At 38.6% G+C, this 16,483-nt stretch overlaps 2 protein-coding genes across 5 annotated transcripts in view; both read right to left on the bottom strand.

Annotated features, from left to right (window-relative positions):
• The window catches only part of LOC113020650 (brain-specific angiogenesis inhibitor 1-associated protein 2-like), a 51,122-nt gene extending 43,021 nt beyond the window's left edge, over positions 1–8,101 (bottom strand). For all 4 annotated transcript variants that reach the window (XM_026164804.1, XM_026164806.1, XM_026164803.1 and 1 more), the window contains exon 1: positions 7,867–8,101. In XM_026164804.1, the coding sequence (XP_026020589.1) occupies positions 7,867–7,938 (72 nt within the window). In that variant the 5' untranslated portion in view covers positions 7,939–8,101. The remainder of the gene's footprint in view (positions 1–7,866) is intronic.
• A 1,224-nt stretch (positions 8,102–9,325) lies between these two features.
• LOC113020649 (charged multivesicular body protein 6-like) lies at positions 9,326–14,876 on the bottom strand. The gene is made up of 8 exons (XM_026164802.1): positions 14,498–14,876; positions 13,192–13,301; positions 12,834–12,921; positions 12,359–12,445; positions 12,192–12,257; positions 11,874–11,954; positions 9,791–9,866; positions 9,326–9,695 (listed from the first exon to the last, which is right to left on the bottom strand). Exons 1-8 carry the CDS (start codon positions 14,561–14,563, stop codon positions 9,646–9,648), a joined length of 624 nt encoding a protein of 207 aa, XP_026020587.1. The 5' UTR covers positions 14,564–14,876; the 3' UTR covers positions 9,326–9,645.
• Between the last annotated feature and the right edge of the window lie 1,607 nt (positions 14,877–16,483).

The following is a 16,483-nucleotide window of genomic DNA, read 5'->3' as shown; positions in this document are numbered from 1 at the left end:
TTAGACGCTTGTATTAAATGTCATCCAATTTTTTGAATACGTTTTATTTTTTATTGTGAACATAAACAGTGGAAAGGGTTTCGTGCAGGTCTACAGTCATGGTCATTAGTCCAAAAAGACTCATGTCAGGAACTATGTAAACACTGAAAATAAACTGTTGCAAAAAAGCCTATAAATCATACATCGCTTCTTGCCAACAGTAGCCTACTTTCCATCCTCTGTCATGTAAACATGCTCCTGGTAAGATGGGAATAAAACGGGGAATTTATGATTTGTACTATACTCTTATTAACTTGCAGCGCAGAGGGTAAATATCAGCAGTTCCTGTGTGCTGTATTTGTGAACTCAGTCAGGGTTTGCAACAATTCAATGATAATGCCTTGCATGCTACACAGAAATAAAAGGGTTTGTCAGGTTGGAGATGGCCCCTACTGTAAATATCAGTCACGAAAAGGCACTTTGGCAAATTTCAGTATAACAGAGCAGACATGAGTTTTTTTTAAAGACTCTTTTGGGGTCCATAATTGTCTCTAAGGGGTCTCAGATTGAGTAGGAAAAACCAAGCCCTCTACAAACAATTACTTTGTCTTTTCCTCACCTTTAAACTGAAATGTCCCCTTCTGTCTCCGCCGGACAAATAACATACACACCAGAGACCAACTATTTACTGTGTTTGTTTGCTTTTCTGTCATCTGCAGCTAGTGTGACCCCCTCATCCACCTCAGCAGCAGCCATTCAACTAACTCAGTGCAGACACTGGTTACCACAGCAACCGAGACCAGACTTATTTGCTAGCTTTATTTCTTTTACCAGCAAAAGATCCTTTTCCTTTTGTGGAGGAAAGGGATGCATTTCCCACAAATCCCTCAAAATATGATTTTAGCTTTCAAATTGAAAAATAGAAAATGTTGAATCTGAGAAAATCTTTCATTGTATTTTAGGTTACGTCACTGGCTGGCTGTATAGGAAATTAACATTTTTGCACATCAGTTTGAAAGCTTGCGGGCAATTCTATAAAAATGAAGAAACAAATAAATACAATGAAAAACATGTGTTGTACTGTGCAAGCATCCTACTGCTACAGAACTACCTGTAACACTCCAGTTTCTCCACATTCCAAAACAGAAAGAAAACACCTAAACAAACTGAAACTGCAAATTTCCCATTTAAGCTTCCCACAGTGTCAGTCAACTAAGTGCTTGATTAATTTGAAAATAACATGTGGGTGGCATTGTTTTGCCACAGATTTTTTTTTGGTTTTGTTTTGATGCTGATTCATTGAGATACATGTACATTCTGAGATATAGATGGATATAGATAAAGGTCTTTTGAATGCTACAAAAAAAAAAAAAAAGAAAGTTTACAGTGGCAGAGCAGCAAATCTGCTGCATTACTCATTTTATATCCAAATGGCAAAATTTGGCTGCGTCAAAATGTTCTCACCTAAAGGAACATTCAAACCATCTGGGTATCCATGCAGCATTACTGACTTTCTGCTCATAAGTACAACTGGCTTGGGGCTCAGAAGAGCACTGTGGCTGCCTGTTGAGCTGGCCTTGTGGGTGTAGTGTAGCCAATCCTACTGAAAGTAGCAGCATTTGCCACAGATGCATAGAGTAAGAGCGGCCACAGGCATGTTAACTCTAGTTCATGGCCCATCAATGCAAGACCATTGTGTCCATTGACACAGTACGAACTGAAATTTTCTGTCTCTGTGTCTCTTTCTGTCTGTGTAATTACAGCTTCACCCTCCACAGTAATTAGGGACTATTTCAACAAGGATGTGGAATGTCTCCATCTATTTTTCCTTCTCTTCATCTCTTCTTCTTCTTCTTCACTGGCAACACTTTAACGCTTTATTTTTCTAAAATAAACAAAATCCTTCTATATTCTTTTACATTTTCTTTCTATCCTCTACATTCGGGAGAGTAGCCATGCTAACAGGGTGACTTCAAATCAACCTTAATGATCAGTGATTGTCATGAAGCATGTTTGAGTCACTGGAGTGTAGCTTTGGATTTAGCAGTCAGCATCGCCAGTCTATGCCCTTGGAAAAAACAAAAAAAAGCAATGATGAGTAAAAGAAAAGAGAATGTCTCTAAACCATCCGCCCCCAGACGTGCAGAGAAGGTGGGTGTGTGGAGCAATAGTCCTCTCTCAGCATCGCAGTCAAAGGCACAGGGAACAAATCTGCTGTTCCAAAGGCAATGAATGTTATGATATCTCCTGCAGTGCATAATGCAATCTTTTCAAGGCCCTAGGCACCACAGGAATAAACTTGTTGAAACACTATATTCTGGGGGCAGATGTTCAGAAGCACAAGTCATTTTAAACTCCTTTAAATTGCATTTTATAAGACAAGTGGTGCCTTATTTGATGTGCGGCAAGGAAAAAGGCAAATAAAACAATATATGGCATTTTCACTTATGCAGCTCCAGACAACTTCTTATTGTAAGACCAAACAAACGACACACAGCACTGTATATACATCAAAGAGGCTGGTTTACACTAGATCCTTTCTGGGGCTTTTAGTAAGCATTTCATTAGCTCTACATCTCCTTTTATTCCCTTTCTGAAATAAACATGTCCATATTTGAAAAAAAAAAAAAAATACTATCCTTCTATCGCTATTCCTCCCTCTCACACGCCTTCTCTAGCCCTTCACCAACTGCAAGTCTTTTAGCACAATGATATGACAGAAACACATAAGAATAATGGCACGTTGTTGCTAAGAGACCACCTGTTCAGATCTCCCACATGAGATTGTGGTGAAACTGTAGTTCTCTTATCATCACCAGAGTAACATTCATTTGAGTGTAGTGAATGTCACGACAATATTGCAACTGAGAGAGAAACCTATTACATAACAAGATGTCTTTTAGGCAGAGAAACTGCATTTCAGATGAGGGTTTTTTCTTTAAATCAGACATACTGCAGCCGCTATCAGGCAACCACAAAATGAAGATCAAATAACAAGAGCGCACTGCAGAACGCGCTTGATCCACTTAACGTCAAACGACTATTTTGCCACATTCATAACAGACATTTGAGAAAATGGCATCTACTGGCTTCCGGGCTGTGTTGACATTTAGGGAGTGGTGTTCCATGGGAAAACGGCGCTGTCCTGAGGGCTAGTGGTGATGAGCCACACCCTTTTATTTCCTTACCTGTCAGGGTGTGTTCAAAACCTGCACTGCATTGTATCGGGGGCAGAACACGCAATACTTTCTGTGACAAAGGGTGAAGAAATACAAGAAAAAGTTACATTCTTCCACGGGGCGTTTAGCTTTGATGTAAACGTCCATGTTATTTATTCTTCAGGAGAGCAGCATATAATGTTAGCAGTTAAGAGGTTGCACTATTGACTGGCTTAGCACACAGCTCTGTTCTTTCGAAGCTGCATTCAGGCTTGCTCTAATCTGTTTATTCACTTCATCTTGTCCTCCCCTCCTCCCGAGCCAGGTCAGTCTGAGACTTGATCCAGCGGCATGCTAAGAGGCTTGATCTAGGCCACCACCTTTCACAGGCAGCCGGTGGCATGACCAGCTGGTGGAGATGACAGCAGTGCAGACACAGACGTTCTCAAACATGCAAGCGCTGAGTGTCAGTCTTAAGTATCTGTCTCCCTGTGTCAGCACAGGAATGACTATATACCAGTCACCTCGTCTGGAACTGCCAGTCTACGTGAGGGAGGAGAATTGAAGTGAGTCATGGAGGATCATGCAGGGATTGCTGGGTTTACAGAGTTGACTCCCTTGTTGATTAAGATAAAGTCATCTCTGGAAAGTAAGGAGTGTCTCTGCCCTTTGCTGAAGGAACAATACTCAGAGTGAGATGCAGAATCCCCACTCTTGCTCTCACCATGCCTACAGTTCCAGCCCTGTTAAACACACACTCTCAACTGGGCTAACATGACTCACAGCAGCGCAGTTACCCCCCTAACCTCCCTAGTGATTACTCGGTATCTGCCCAGCTGCTGACTACAATGACTTTACAGTCTCTGCATATTTTTTTAAACATTTTCTCTTCCTCAGGAGTTGTTTGCTTGCAAATCAGACAAACAACTATTGTCTGCTGTCTGATATGTACAGACCAGAGAGATAAGCAGGGTTACAAGGTTTTGGAAGTTAAAGCAATTATTTTTGTGTTTATCGCTTGGAGGTGCACAAAACTATTCATGTTCAATCACCACAGGCAATTAGCACAAAAAAGGTCTAACATGAAAAACAACAACTTGAGATTCCAAGTTTGACTCTTACTCAGCAAAACACAAAGAAATATTCAATCATTATGTATTTCTTTCCAAGCCAGTGATCATACGGTGGATGAAATTTCCATTTACCTCTGTGCACTTTCAGGCATCCATTTTCTATCATTTTAATCTAATCCTGTAACAGAAGCCATGACTTGTACTGTTTCATCAGTTTGGCTGAAACTCCCCTGAAATTAAAGATGACAGTCTGCATTTCAGCCTCAGACAATGTGTAATTTTGCATCTTAACTCATAACAGTAGATTCAAGTGCTGAAACATGCTGATTACTGCATTATTTTGAGTGTAAACTATGGTTAATAAAATTTTTATAACTGATCCAACTCAATTTTTTTGTCTTGATTAAACAATGATTGTGCCACATATACAGTCAATGGAATAATTATTTGACCCCCTGCTGAATTAGGAAGTTTGCTCACTTTCAAGAAAAGATAAGTCTCCAATTTTCATAGCAGTTTCCTTTAAATGGGGAGACACAGAATACCAAGCAAAAATCTAGAACAAAACCCCACATTAAATTAAATAAATGCTATAAACTGACTTCTCTGTCATTTAGTGAAATAAGCATTTGATCTCCAAGCAACATATGACGTAGCACTTGGTGGTCACTGGGTTTTCACATGTTTCAGGATGGATTTTGGCCCACTCCTCTTTATAGAAACACTCTAAATCCTTTAAGGTTCTTCAAAGATTTTCTACTGAGGAGGACTGAAGTCTGGTAACTTGCTAGGCCAGTCCATGATTATGATGTGCTTCTAAGCAAGCCACTCCTTTGTTGCCTTGGCAGTGTGTTTTGATTGTTGTCATGCTGGAAGACCCAGCCACGAAGCAACAGCCCCAAAGCATAATGTTTCCATCTCCTTGAAGTTGGTGTTCTCTGGGTCATACACAGCACTTTCTTCCAAGCCTTCTCTGAATCATTCAGATGTTCACTTGAAACTTAAAATGGTCCTAAACATGTGCCTTCTTGAGCTGGGAGACCTTATGGGTGCTGCAAATATGAGTCCACTAGGCATAATGTATTTCCAGTGGTGTTCTTGGCGATTGTGGTCCCAACTGCCTTCTGTGTCTGCCGGCTTTCTCAAGATCCTCCTCACCTTGTGAGGCAAGATCTTCAGACTGAGGGCAATTGACGGTCATTTTGTATTTCTTACATTTCCAAATAGTCACAGCAAAACTTGTCACCTTCTCACCAAGCTTCTTGTTGATGGTCTTTTAGACCGCTGCAGCCTTGTGCAGGTTTACAGTCTTGTTCTTAATATCCTTTGAGAGCTCTTTGCTCTTGCCCATACTGGCAGAGATGTTGGACTGGAAGAAGCTGATTCAGAGGACAGGTCAGCTTTATACTCATAAAAAGTTTAGATCATTTATCGATTAATTGTAATCCGTGTACCACAAAAATAGCACATAGCTATCTGTATATTAGGAGACATAATTCTTTGTGGGTTGCACTGGATCAAATACTTGCTTTTTTCCTGGATTTTTGGATGATATTCTGTTTCTCACAAAAATTAAACTACTATAAAAATTTGAAACTGCATTTCTTTGTGAAAATTAAAGGTCATAGGACGGGATCAAATAATAATGTCTTAAAAACATGCAAAAGTGTCTGTTAACATATACCCAAAGCTAGTCTTAATCATCTTATAGAGAGGCAGACAATATCTAGAGTTGTGTTTCAAGGATGACCAGAATAAAGACAATAACACACAATAACACAGATACTTGTGGAATAATTTCTGACTGTTAACTCAGTTCATCACTGCAGCTCTACTGCATTAACAACACGCAGTATACAGTAAAAGACTCGTGTTTCTCCCCTCACTGAGATATGGGTCACACTGAACTCTTGAAATATTAAAGAAACAGTACGAAACTTGCTTTTATGCTGCAAGGTTTGGTGAAAAAAGCATGACAAAGTGCCAAAGAAGCAGTGACTATAGATAACACTCACTCTCTGACCTCCTGGCTTTTGCCACTGGGTCAGTTCCCCAGTGTTGGAAGTGGGACTCTCTTTCTCCACTCTACTGCCCATCAGTGTTGGACTGTCAGGGCTTTGACAGGGTTTTTTCACCCCAGAGACAGAGACTCACTGCTGGGCTTTTACTTGAATGAGCACCAAAATCTGCAGAGGGGTCTGTTCTCCCCAAAGAACTCGGGAATCTGGAGCATTTCTTTCTTCCCCCTTTTATGGAGGGACTGATTTACCAACATTTGCAGGAAATAAGCACTTGTATAAACCCCATATGATAAAGGGCATTCAGGTAAACTTGGAACCAGTGCTGGGAACATTTACTTCAATTTATGGCTCTAAGAACCCCTAGATGTCTGCTCATTTCTGATACCTCAATTCCCTATAGGTATCAGAACAGCTCGTCTTGACTCATTCATGGGTTTCGCAAAACTTCTGCTGGCTTATGCTTTGCATGGAAACAGCTAGCGATAGAGTATATTTAGGTTATTACACGTATCAATACCTAGATATATATACAGATATAAGATAGAGACCACCTCAAGCAGGCCTAAGTCATTAAGGAAACCCAAGAATATTACAGAGCAGACACAGGAGCAAGCCATCATACGGTGAGATTATGTTAACATTCCATTACTGGCTGCAACTCTAAACCATGGCAAAGGTTGTTAAACAAAGCCTGCAGTGAGGTTTAATAAATTATAAAGCAATCAGCACGAAAACAAGCGCATGATTAGGGCATTAGCTCTTTTAAGTTATTCATCAACCACTTCTATAATCAAATGAGCATTCCAGCCATGTATACACCAACAGGGGAAAGCACTGGTAGATGATAAATGGCAAATTTCCTTATTATTCTGTCATCAGGTGCTCTTCTTTAGTATACAGCTGTAAATCCAACCCATTGCTGTTTCTACAAAAAGAATTTGAAGACAAGTTTTGCATTAAAAATACTGAGACATGAAAAAAGCTAAAAAAATAAATGGTGGGCTTAGATGGTGCAATCGCTTCCATTCATTTTTTACCTAGAATGTGTCTTTCCCAGAATTGAGGCTTTGCAATCAAACGCAGTTCACATGGAGTTTTAAGAAGAACAGGTTTGAAGAGGCAAATATTTACTTGTTGCAACAGGATGCTTAGGCTTTTGTGCCACTCGAGCACCGACTTCTGGAATGCAGTATGTTAATGTTTCAGCAGGCTGTGCTCAATAACCAGTAGTTAACCAACGAACAGCTCACACTACTTTCAAGCAGACCGCTATAGGTGTAGGCTACTCATGCAACAGGCCAAGGAGCAGGAATAGCAAGAGTGAGTGACTCTGATTTTGCAGTTTTGATGGAAAGGTGTTGCCTTAAGTTGTGGTGGAACGCAAAAGTACAGGGAGGCGGAAAATACATTATTTTTGATCAAGTGAAAAATAAAAAAAAATAATAATAGTAACCTGCTGCGTTTCGGCGCCTCTCCCTTAAGGGATCATCGATGATTTAAAAAAATGGGTTTTGAATGCATCTTGACCAAAACTATACAAAGATCAAATTCATTTTGCCGCTGCAGTGCTTACTTTGCGGCTGAAATTACATGCTCGTATATACCTCCGAACTTTATTAATTAGTTGAACCTTACCTTGTAGACATTTTCCGTCAAACGGTGAACCTCGTCTGTGCGAGACATGGTGAAATCTTCAGCCAGGACCATAAACGTTGTTTTTTTACTTTAAACGTGTATCCGCGGAGAGAAAGGGAAAAAAAAAAAAAAACAGGGGAAGAGACGGGTAAATGCACGAGTGCGAGCTAACAACAGGCGAGATAAGACACCGAGTGGCTCTGCGCTCCCGAAACCCACTAACTAAACACACCTTCTCTCTCCACAGCTGACAGTCCGATGCTGCCTTTACGGTCTACTCGGAAGTTCTGATTTTTGTTGGGCTTCCTTTATTTTATTTTATTTTTTTCGCAATCTCTTAAACACTGTGTGCGATGCGAAGATTTAAACAAAAGAAGTATAACATAGTATAACATTTTCCAGCTTTTGTTTACAAGTTTAAAAGTAAAATCTAATACATTCGGACGTATAGATTAGGGGTAAACAAGAATGAGAAAATATGAAGGGAGGGCTTTTATCCCCCAAAAGTATAAAATTTAAAAACCCAAACAATTATTAAAGGCTGTCATGGTAGCCTACGTTATCATGGCAATGAAAGTCACATAACGAAATTTCTACTACGTTGCGCGACGTGTTTTTGTTATACTAAACGGTTAAAAACATTATTTCCCACGGTAATAGAACGCAGCACCATCTTGTCAAAATGCAGATTTAGAGCCCGCCCCCTAAATCTCTACCATTACTAAATATTTGAGGCAAATTCGTTCTCGTAGCCACAAATTCTATGTATTTTAAAATATTTATGTTTATCTATTCATATCGCTCCAGTGTTTACAATGATAAGCTTGGTAGAGTTATGCACAATAGGACCTAGCATATACCTTAACCTATAAACATATGTGACTAAGCATGAACAGCTGGTTAAAGTAGTGGGATCATCCTGCCAGTTTATCTCCATGCGCACCAGTAATCAGTAATAAATGATAGAGTCTCAGTGTGGTGAATTTAAGCCATATTCCTCCGATTAAAGCCATTATACACCACGTAAATCTGCCTCAAGTATGCCTACTATTACATGAGGCTTTAGGGAAGTCGCACTGTACCTGTTACACCATAGGTGCTGTTTTTCCTCATAGGATAATTTGTGTTAGCTGCATTGTACATGCTAATTAGTGTCTAATTGCTGCTTAGTGTCAGATTGTAAATACTATATTTTCTTCCTTGTCTAAACATCACCCACATATTAGCAACATGAGATTTTGATTTTCTTTCAACAAGTACACACTAAGGGCACTCTAAATGAAGACACCTGTTATGTGGAGTGTGGTGTAGAAAAACACAAGTGAGGAGTGCCCCCTTCTGGAGAAAGTATGGTGCATATTTTCACTGGTATTTATTATTTTTATTAATTTTTCATTTTATAAAAATTACAAGAAAGACAAAAAATAATCAGTTGTGGACAAATAAAGACAGGACAGCGTTTGTTCCCACAGCTCAATTTAATATGTAAAGCTGTAAATAATGTGTAAGACATCTAAAAACTCCTGTTATTCTACAATAACAGCTACAATGCAACACTTCTCTTCCTAACCAAATCAGACACAGAGAAATAGAATATTTCACTTTATGCATGACTTAAGTGGAGCGGTGAACCAAGTACAGACAGTGCTGATGCTGTAAATTGTGTGAAGATGCACTGATGTGTGCAGGTCCCGTGTTCACATACCAAATCCCAGAAAAAAAAAGAAATCCACCTCTTTATGCAGCTTAACACTGGATACAGACCACACATTCAGTCTACTAGGCTGCCAACAGCTCTCTGTCTGGCTTGCTCTTTGCTTCTCGCCTCTCTAGAAAACACAAAATCAAAATAAAATAGTGTGACGTCAAACACTAATTTATGGTTGTTTAAGGAATGATTTGTTGAGTGAAAGATTAGATGTACCTGGCTCTGCTTTAGCTGCTTCTGACACCTCTGGTATTGGTTCACTGGGGACCTCTGGAAGTGCTACGTCTTCTTCCTGTTTCAGAAAGAGAGATTACGAAAGCCAGCTGACATATTTAGTTCCTGAAAAGCTGAAAAATTTGTGGACTTATTATCAAAGCAGTACTACAAAAAGTTGCACAACGATTTTATTTTAATTTTAGTTTAGGTGCATAATATATTGGACAAAGACAGTTTTTGACATTTTGGCTCTGCACACCAGAACAAGGGATTTTAGATTTTTTTAGAAATCAATTTGTGATTGAAGTACAGCAAACAGTATGCCATTAACTAGGAATTACATCCATTTTTATGCACAAACCTCCATTTTCCTAGACTCAAAATTAGTCACATAAACCAACATAATTTTAAATATAAGGACTGTTTCTAATACTTGTCTAAAAAGCCATTGCAGCAAAAGACTGCCTGAAGTCTAGAACCCACGGACATCAACAAAATGCTTTGTTTCTTTCCTTTAAATCCTCTGCTGTGGCATGTTCTGCATCCAGGTTTGCATTTAGTAACTGTAAAGCTATGTTGTGGTGGGATCAGGACACACGTTTGGTCATTGAAGGATATCTCATTTCTTTGCCTTGAGAAACTCTTGTGCTGCTTTTGTAGTAAGCTTGGACATATATGCTCGAGTCATTATCTATGTGCTGCAGTCAGTTTTGCAGTATATGCCTGCATCTGAGCAGAGAGTACAGCGCTGTACACTTCAGAAATATTCCTACTACTTCAATCAGCAGGCACATCATCAATTAACACTAGTGGCCCAGATCCACTGACACCCCTACATGGCATAACATTGTCTCCTTTTCGTATGTCTGATAGATTTATTGTGTTCTTTTAGCCTGATGGCCTTTCTCAGTTTCACCGATATTTCTTTTGGCCTCATATTAAACCTTCTAAAAATCTTTTAAAAATCCACTGTGGTGGTGTTCAGAGGCAAAACTGCAAAAAATAGTTTTCTTTGCTCAATAAATGATGTTGTTTTTTCCCCCAGATGATTCTATTGATTTTCAGATATATTCATTTTAATTGCCCCTCTTACAGACATTTTCTGGGAGGTCTCATGTTGTTTCCATGCATTACCTCTTTTTTTGCATTTACACCATACTTCACAGTTTCCAAAACACTATAGCTCCTTCAAAATAAAATAATATTCCTCTTTTTTTTTTTCTAAAATCAATTTCTGCTTCTTGTTGCTTCAGGTAATTTTTCTTTTTTCATCTTAAAACAACTTGTTAATCTTTATAATGAGCTTTCTATTCAGGAGTTGTTTTTTGTTTGTTTCCTGTTTGTAAAGATAATCTACAGAGAAATTTGCACTGGTGTAATTCATGCAGTATTTGGATTTGTATAACTGATTTCATTGTACAATAGTGAGGTCTAGCAGTGTGGGAGGATATTTTTGTATGCATTTAAAAATTGTCTTTAAGAAGAAACACATTTAATTCAGCTTCAAATACAATAATATCTACTGCGCTACAATTTTATTTGCATAATTGTGTCAAACTGATTCTTAAAACTAGTCTTTGTACAAATGTGAAAAATAGTAATTTACAGCATGTAGTTTGACAGACATGTGAATGTGTAATTTAGGATAATAATTACATCATAAAAGAATAATCTTCTGAGGTTTTAATCACAATGAATTAACCAAATTCATACCCACAGTTGTTTCATATTCACTGTGTTATTATGCTACATTTATATTGTAATTAGCTTAAAAATTCTTCTTCTAAGTTTGCAACACAGTTTTCTTCTCTTCAAAAACCAGATTTCTATAGATTTAAGATTAAATGGCAACGTTCAGTTTAGGTGTGATATCCCTGCATGAGTCAACCGTGAATCACAGCTTTAACCACATAATTGCTCAAGTGGAAGCACTCAGTGGCCAGCAGTTGAATGCTGCGGTCACGCTCGGAGCCTTGGTGGGCGTAACTATTAGATGAAGTGGGGCGATAACAGCAAAAGAGCATGCATGCTTTGGAAATATTTTTAGTAATAACAAAGGTTTACAATGCAGTGTAACACCCACCTGAGTGATAGCTTCCAGCTCTGCTAAGACAGCATCCTCATCCTCTTGTGTCAGGACTCCAGCCAACATTTCATCTATTTGCTACAGGTGCATAAATGAAGCAATAAATTAAAAACAAACAAACAAACGAAATCGTTGATTTAAAAAATTCTCTTAAAGTGATATGTATCATCCCAGAACATACACTACAATATGAAGGAAATAATTACTATTGGACATGTAGTTTAATCAAACCTCAGCTGATTTTTGGCATACATGCAGTACCGGTATTAATGATAGTTCTGTGCAGGTATATTTGATAAACATCAGGCATTTTACCCTTTGATAGTCAGTCGATTCCTGTGTCTCATCCAGGATTCTCTCCACATCTTCTATTGACATGATCTGTCATAATGTTACATTATACACTCATGTTTATAACTCTTAAGGTGGTATTAAAATATTTTGAAAATGCATAGTACAGGAAAAACAATGGAAAGCACTACCTCATGCATGCTCTTCAGACAGTCGTTGCCAACTTTAAGTCCCTCAATGACTTTCATTTCAATTTGCATGAACTCAATGTCTTGAACCTGTTGACAAACAATTACATTGTAAAAATAGTTACATGAAATATAAATAAACAAAACAACTAATCAAATAGTATTTGTCCCTTTTATTTTCTCATAAAATAGTGATTAAAGAGAGACTGAGTTAAAACAAACACTTTACATTACACTATTTTTTTGGTTTGGATTAGCATGAAATATAGTAACAAATCACAAGTAATCACAAAACAGTATTGTATCACAAATGAATTTAAGGCCACAATGGACTTCTCAACTTTGGACCAATTTGCATTTAAGCAATCATATTATTAACAGTTATTTTGGAAACTGTTAAATACTGCAGAATTGAACTGGTCCACTCTCCCTTGGCACTGAATATCAAAGCCTGGTGGACTGATGCTATGAAACTTACCATGCGCTCGAGATTTGAAATCTGATTTTCGGTCTTTTCTAGTAACTGATCCTGGTACCGTTTTTTTTTAAGAAGCAACAGCGCTTTTCTGCAATAACAAATGAAAACACAAAGCATCATATTGCAAAGAATATCTTTTGTTTACAGTACGAATACAGTGTGTACCGCTGCATGCCGAATAAAGTAAATTGAATTACAAAAGAGAAAACGGACTCTGTGCAGGAGTCATTAACTTGGGAAATTTTAAGTAGCATTATCCATATTTAAGTAAACCTCATTTGTTTACATTGTTGCCAGTATTCACAGTAGTGTAACTACATGCTGGTAGATATTGTGTAAAATCGAGACTTGTGCTTACTCCTTCTTGCCATCTTGTAGCAGCTGCTTTGCTAGACGTCGCTCTTTCTCCAGCTGCAAGGTGATTCTCTTTTGGTACTGCTTCAGCTTGTCTCTCTGCTGCTTCAGTTGCTGGACAAAATCCCCAACGAGAAAATGAAAAAAACAACAACAACAACAACAATATAATATACACATTCCTTGCCATTTTATTGGGTACACCTTGCTAGCCATGAGTTAGATAAATATGTTGGTTCATACTGACATGACAGCATCACACAGTTGCAGCAGATCTGCACCACCCGTTACACCAAATCACAGTGCTGACTGTGAAGGCCATTTGAGTACAGTGGCTTCATTGCCACGATCAAACAAACAGTTTGAGTTGATCTGAGCTTTTGACATGGCGCATTATTCTGCTGGAACTAGCCACGAGAACAAGGATAGACTGTGCTTAGAGTCATGGATATAGTCAGCTACAATACTCAGGGAGGATGCAGCATTTAAATGTTGCCCATTTGGTACAAGATGGGGAGGGTGGATCAATGCTTTCATGTCGTTTACAAATTCTGACCCTACTATCTCAGTGTCTATGGTGCAATTTTGGTGAGCTCATGTGAACTGTAACCTAATTTTCCTGTTCTTAGCTGCTGTACCTCACCTGCTTCAAGGTTTGCGATGTTGTTTGAAACTTGCAGAAGATGTGTTTTTCTGCATACCTTGGTGGTAATGAGTAGTAGTTACTGTTATCTTCTCATCAGCTCAAAGGAGTCTGCTCATTTGCTTATGAACTCTGTCATCATCAGGTCATTTTGAGAGAACTGCCTTTAGGAATGTAACAGCAGATCTGCCTCCATAGACGATCTCTTGCATCCTCTTCCGCTCTCCTTTCATATATCCATAATTGTGGTCTTTCTCTTCGCCTCCTGCCTGACAGCTTCATCTTTTACATCCTTTGCTACCATGTAATTGGCTGATTAGATATTAGATATTAGCCTTAAGCAGCAGTTAAACAGGAGTACCCAATTTTTTTTTTTATCTACTAAAAAAGTAACGAAGAAATAGACACAAAAACACAAGGAAGAGGTCCATAAACTGATGTCGCATATTATAAATAGATGTACTCATTCAGTAGATATTTTATGAAACCAATTCTGTGCTAAACGGAGGAGGGGAATACAGTTCTCACGAGATACGAGTCGCAGAGAAACCCAACAGTAAGCACATCGGGCGATATTAATTCATCTCGCCGTGTGACCACAGCACAAGACCGTGCAACCCCTAACACTAGCCCGATAACGGGGATGCTATAACCGCTATCAGCTCACCAAAATGGCTTTGTCCTGCTCCGTTACACGAGAAGGTCGACTCTTTCTCCCAAAGACGTTTCCCATTATTCAGCCACATCCCCGCCACATTCTCCCGTATCAACACAAAAAATATCACTTTTTGCTAAACATTTTGTACGATAGTAATTAGCCTAAAATGGCTAACAGGCTAACTGACTACACCATGCCCTCAGTTCTTTTTGTTTTCCGCGTTTCCTACGGCAAGCAAGGCAGGACGTATAATCCGAAGCGTTACATTACTTGATTATTAGAGCTCGTTGTTCTGATATTCATTCCTGTTATATTGTGACATGGTACGTGCGGTAACAGCTGCGCCTATTACTATGATAAAATGAATTCAACTGCAGATTGTATAGGGGGCACATGTTAAACACTCTCGCCGGACTGTTGGTACCTTGGAGAGCTTCCGCCTCTCCGGGGTTCCAGGATCAGCACCATGGAGAGCAATCAAGAAACGTTTCCTCTAAAAATAGCAGATTTTGCTCAACATAAAGGCAGGAAATTAACAGACAGCTCTTGTATTATTTCACATTAGTAAGGTTAAGCAATGTGATAAGAGGACAGCATTCTAAATGACTCAATATTGTGCAAAAGTCTTGGAAACAGAGACAACTCTTATTTATTTTTAGTTTACTTCCAAGGAGCCAGACTAAGTTTTTCATTAGAGTTTGCCGTTGTGTCTACACATAAGAGACGTTTCGTGAAGTGCACATTTTAAACGGCACCTTTAGATACTTTTGTTACACCAGTATGTTGCGAAAAACATTTAGTTCCCATTTCTTTAGTTGAATCTACAAAAAATATCAAAGATAAAACGGTTAAACAGCCATAAAACTGTATTCTTGCACCAAAATGATTCTCAGCTATTAGACAAAAAATGTGACATACCAAAGTGTATATTTATTGTGTCAGGTTATGCCAGATTACATGAGAACTAGGCTGAAAATCATTGGCAACAGGCCTCATGGAGTGATGAACTCAAATGTGAAATTTGGGTCAATACTGTATGTATGGAGAAGGTCAGGCAAGTGGTACAATAGTTAGCATCCATCTGTCAAACATAGAGGCTCTATCATGATCCAGGGCTACATTTCAGCCAGTGTTGGTTGTTGGGGGATCTTGTCAAATGTTGATATTGTTGGAATTATGAATATAGATAAGTATCATCAGATTTTGATCCAACATGCAATACTATCTGGAAAGGAACTGGTTGCCTGCAGCTTTATTTTTCAGCATGAAAATGATCCCAAACACAGCAAACACATACCTGGATAGAAAACACACAATGGAACAGTATCAGTCATGCCCTGGGCTCCCCAGTGCCCGGACCTTAACATCACTGAAGCAGCGTGAGATCAGTTTGACAGAGAACAGAACAAAACACAGCCATAATACAAAGAAATGATCTGAAGACTACTTAAAGAAATGACAAGAAAGCTTACCTAAGAGAGTTAAGGCTGTGCTGAAGATTAAAGGTGGTCAAAGCAAATATTGACTTTTAAAGTTGTTAGTACTGTACAAACAATTTTTTATTTTTTTACTAATTACTAGTTTATTTGTGTTTTGTGGTAGGTTGAGTTTAATGTCTTGGCTGTTGTAACATAGACATCCCCGAATGTAATTTTTCTTACTCATAACACTACCATTTTTCTGTGATTCATAAATAATATGCAGAATAAAGTGTGCTGGGCTGAGGGGCATGCTTTGGAAAATAACTGTACTTCAAAAAGACATATTTTACATGTATACCATCAACTATAGGTGAAGAATAGTATTTCAATAGATAGAAAAAAATCAGTATTGCTTGGCAGTGTGAAGGGAACTGTAGGAACAAGATGAAAGGCATTTGGTTCAAGCCAACCTTACCTATTAGAGCTTTGGAAAAACAAGACTTAATCCCTACTATAGTGTAATCCCTGTGATCTGCACTTTTTGTTTTGATCAGCGGCTGCCCAGCCAATTAAG

Source organism: Astatotilapia calliptera, chromosome 4 (genome assembly GCF_900246225.1).
Source record: "Astatotilapia calliptera chromosome 4, fAstCal1.2, whole genome shotgun sequence".
Lineage (NCBI taxonomy): Eukaryota > Metazoa > Chordata > Actinopteri > Cichliformes > Cichlidae > Astatotilapia > Astatotilapia calliptera.
Note: the sequence above shows the minus strand (reverse complement) of the source record. Positions and strands in the feature narration are given on the sequence as shown.

Coding starts and splice junctions, on each gene's coding strand:
- LOC113020649 (XM_026164802.1), bottom strand. CDS start 14,563: ATGGGAAACGTCTTTGGGAGAAAGAGTCGACCTTCTCGTGTAACGGAG. Junction 12,922..13,191: donor CTACAAGATGGCAAGAAGGA/GTAAGCACAAGT, acceptor TTGTTATTGCAG/AAAAGCGCTGTTGCTTCTTA. Junction 12,446..12,833: donor TTTCAAATCTCGAGCGCATG/GTAAGTTTCATA, acceptor GTTTGTCAACAG/GTTCAAGACATTGAGTTCAT.